Genomic DNA, 3,906 nt, shown 5'->3' on the forward strand with positions numbered 1-3,906 from the left:
GGGTTTAGCTGCGGGGTCTGGAAGGGGCTTGCCGTTGTCAGGGGCTGATTAAGTCGATGGTTAACATATCCTCCTTGTGTAAAATACAATAAATCATCCTTTAATGTATCTAATTCACTTTTGAATTTACTAATGTTTTCCACTTGTACTTCTTGCTACTGTTGTTGACTTTCCTGTAACTGTTGGAGACTTTCTTCCTGTTTATTTTTCTTTCCCTTCCATCCACTGCTGTAGTCTCTCTTTTTGTTCATTTTCTTTCTTCTCCAATAGCTGTTGTAATCTCTCTTCTTGTTTCTTTTCTCGTTCTTTTTGTTTCTTTTCTTTTTCCTCCAACAACTGCTGTAATCTCTCTTCTTGTTTCTTTTGTTGTTCTTGTATTGCTTCCATCATATCTGCTAAGCTGTAGTTTGATTTGCCACTTCTCATTTTAATTTTTTTTCTTTTCCATCCCACTCTCTGACACCAATTTGTTACTCTCTGGTCGTTAGATAATTTTCCGTAAAAATTATTTCCGAAGAACTTTAGCGATACAAGTCCTTTCTTAAATAAAACTGGTTTATTTTCTCCAAATACTACCTTGCAATACACTTAATTTCCACAATCGCGCTATAACAAATGCTATAATTCACAACGAACGACTCACATGCTCGACTCAACAATAGGTCTCTCTCTGTCCGGAGTTCAATTACATTGTTGCCGTCTATTCTTACCGGTCTTATATATACAAGACTACCACATATCTAGTAGCCTCTCGAGACTTCAGGAAGGGACATGAACGTTCGAGAATATGACGTGTTAGTAGCGTCACGTGACCCCCGCTGTCGTAAAATTATTTTCAATCTATCTGCCAATCTCGCTAGCTTTCTTTGCCAGGCTAATATACTAGAAAAAAGAGGGTGTCTCGAACTAACTAGAAAAAATCACGATCATTCGAGAAACTCCTCGCACACGCCACCAGCGCAAATGCAACAGCAGCGTCACGCGATTTCTGCTATCGTAACAGTATACAAGACTTTAATACAAGTTATCCATACCTCTCTGAAAGCTATGATTTAAAATTCTTACTTCCTTGCTTGTAATCGACATCTACAGAAAGCTGGCGGGTATCTTTTGTAACAATTACCAATCAATGTTGTCATCATTTTTGAGAAACATACATCATATATTTTTATACACGCATATAAAATAACAACCTATATCTCCAGAATGTAAATTTATTAGCACAATATTTCACAAATTGCAACTTGGTTAGGAGCTTTTGATCTCCTACCAATTCACAAATCCAGTTAAATCTAAATTGGAACATCATTAACAGTAAATCGAACATTGATACAAGTGTTTAGTAAGTTCAGATTATATTAAAATAGTATCAAGCATTCTGAAACTTAAATTGGTGAAAGAGATCAAATGAACAATGCAAAATAAATAATATTTATTAAAATAAATAATTAATAGTTCCTGATGAGGCTGTAACAGTAAAATATTGAGCTAATAAAGTTACATTCTTAAGATATAGATCGTTATTTTATTTACGTGTATAAAAACGTCTTGTAATAAGCTTAAGTTTGCTTAAATAAACAAAGTTAAGAATAATACATTATATATTTTTTCTTTCCTTTAGAAATGTTTGTTGAAAGTCATAACAATCGTTATACCAGTAGCTGTCCAGCTAGTAGGAGCAGCATGGAATCTCTTGACCTTCTGGACAACACAGGGTAAGTAGCGTTTTATAAAATTTCAGATTTGAAACACAATAGCATGAATACAGGGAAATACTATAAAACTTAATTCGCCAGGTGGTGCTTTTGGATACCATTTTAAGCCTATGAATGTTCAGGAGAGATGTGTGTGTTGGTGTGAGGAAAGAGTTGGTCTTTTTCATCAGATTTGTCTATTCTTATCACAGTGAACTCAATGATAGAACTAGTAAGAACTTACTCTGTCAGTTTTTACAGATTTACCAAATTACTACTTCGGACTGTACTTCAGCACATTCTGTGGTTATATTAACTATTCCATCAGATTTGTTTAATCTTATCAGAAAGAACTGTGTAATACCACTAGTAAGAACTTACTCTGTTAGTTTCGACAGATTACATCATGGAACTGTGTGGTAGATCTTCTACCTGTCTGAAACATTGGCAGTTTCATCAGACCACAAAAAGGAATTATTTCCTTTGTTTTTAAACATTCAAAATCCATTGGATAACATCATAACTATCATTGATGTAGTTAGTCTGGTGAGAATAAAAGCAAATTGTAACTTCAGTTGCGACCTGTCCATTTTTATGGAATATGAATGTGTGTATTTCAAAAAAGCACAAAGTGAAGGAAAACCATAGGATTTATTGCAAATGTAAAGCTCAATAACCTCAAACAAAATAGAAACAAGTATATGTATAAAAAAATGTACATTAAAGAAGTTTGTGTGCGATAAGAAGTTTGGGAATACTTTGTGTATTTTTAACTCAAATATCCTAGTGTGTTGATGTACTGAACCTGTTTTATGGTTTGTTTTATTGCAATACAAAAAACTACTATGTAAAATAGTTTGAAACTTCAGATGAACTTTCTATAGATTATGTTGCTTCTGCAAATAAAATATTTTATTTTCATATGTGATATTCGTATGAATTTGCAGCTTTGAAATTTGAATTGATATCATTCTGACATGTTTTCTTTAAGAAACATTTAATAACGTTTCCCTTTGTTGTATAATATAGTTAAGATAGCGGAAGTCACGTGACGTTTGCCTGTATGCAATTCAGGTTCCAATTAATTGTCTCGCTTTATCTCACGCGTATATACAGGAATAGAGGGTGTCTAGCATATACTGGATTATTGGATAAAGACAGACAATTGAGTCAAGTGCAGTAGTGACCGTAAGTAAAGTGCGTGAATCGTTGTGAATAATAGCGTGTGTATAAGTTAAAGTGACTGTGGAAATTATGTGTATTGCAAAGTTGTATTGAGAAAGAATAAATTAGTTTTATTTAAGAAAGGACTTGTATCACTGAAGTTTTTCGGAAAGAATTTCTACGGAAAATTAACCAACGATCAGAGATGTAACAAATTGGTGTCAGAAGTGGGGTGGAAAATAAAAAAGAAGAAGATGGAAACGAGAGGTGGTAAATCAAACTATAGCTTGGCAGATTTGATGGCAGCAATACAAGAACAACAAAAGTAACAAGAAGAACGAGAAAATAAACAAGAAAAAAACAAGAAGACAGACAACAGCAGTTGCAAGAAAACCTGCAACAGTGGCAGCTCGAACAGCAAAATAAACAAGAAGAGAGATTACAACAGTTGTTGGAGGAAAAAGAAAAAAACAAGAAGAACGAGAAAAGAAACAAGAACAGAGATTACAACAATTGTTGGAGGAAAAACAAAAGAAGCAAGAAGAGAGATTACAAAAGTTGTTGGAGGAAAAAGAAAAGAAACAAGAAGAGAAATTACAGCAGTGGCAAGAAAACCTGCAACAGTGGCAACTCGAACAGCAAAATAAACAAGAGAGATTACAGAAGTGGATGGAGGAGAAAGAAAATAAACAAGAAGAAAGTCTCCAACAATTGTGAGAAAGCCAGAGTACACAAATGGAAAACATTAGTAAATTTCAAAGTGAATTAAATACATTAAAAGATTATTTATTGTCTCTTACACAAGTAGGATACATTAACCATCGACTTAATCAGACCCAGAGAACGGCAAGCCCCTTCCAGACCCCGCAGCTAAACCTTAATGCAGACATTTTCAGTCCTGTTAGTCACATCCCAGATATGAATGTCAGCAATAGGGGTGACATGTACGAAGGAAGCCACAGGAATTCAATGGGAAGGCACCGTGGGAAGCATATAGAGCACAATTTGAGCTCCTGGCAGAAATGAATTGATGGACAATGGAGCAGAA

General features: G+C 34.4%; 1 protein-coding gene across 1 annotated transcript in view; it reads left to right on the top strand.

Moving 5' to 3' along the window:
• Positions 1 to 1,617: 1,617 nt before the first annotated feature.
• LOC111083177 (protein KIAA0556-like) overlaps positions 1,618 to 3,906 on the top strand; it is a gene marked incomplete at its 3' end in the record, with an annotated part of 25,209 nt that continues 22,920 nt past the window's right edge. Inside the window, exon 1 of the mRNA XM_022379489.1 lies at positions 1,618 to 1,715. Within this exon, the coding sequence (XP_022235197.1) occupies positions 1,624 to 1,715 (92 nt within the window). The remainder of the gene's footprint in view (positions 1,716 to 3,906) is intronic.

Source organism: Limulus polyphemus, unplaced genomic scaffold (genome assembly GCF_000517525.1).
Source record: "Limulus polyphemus unplaced genomic scaffold, Limulus_polyphemus-2.1.2 Scaffold8458, whole genome shotgun sequence".
NCBI lineage: Eukaryota > Metazoa > Arthropoda > Merostomata > Xiphosura > Limulidae > Limulus > Limulus polyphemus.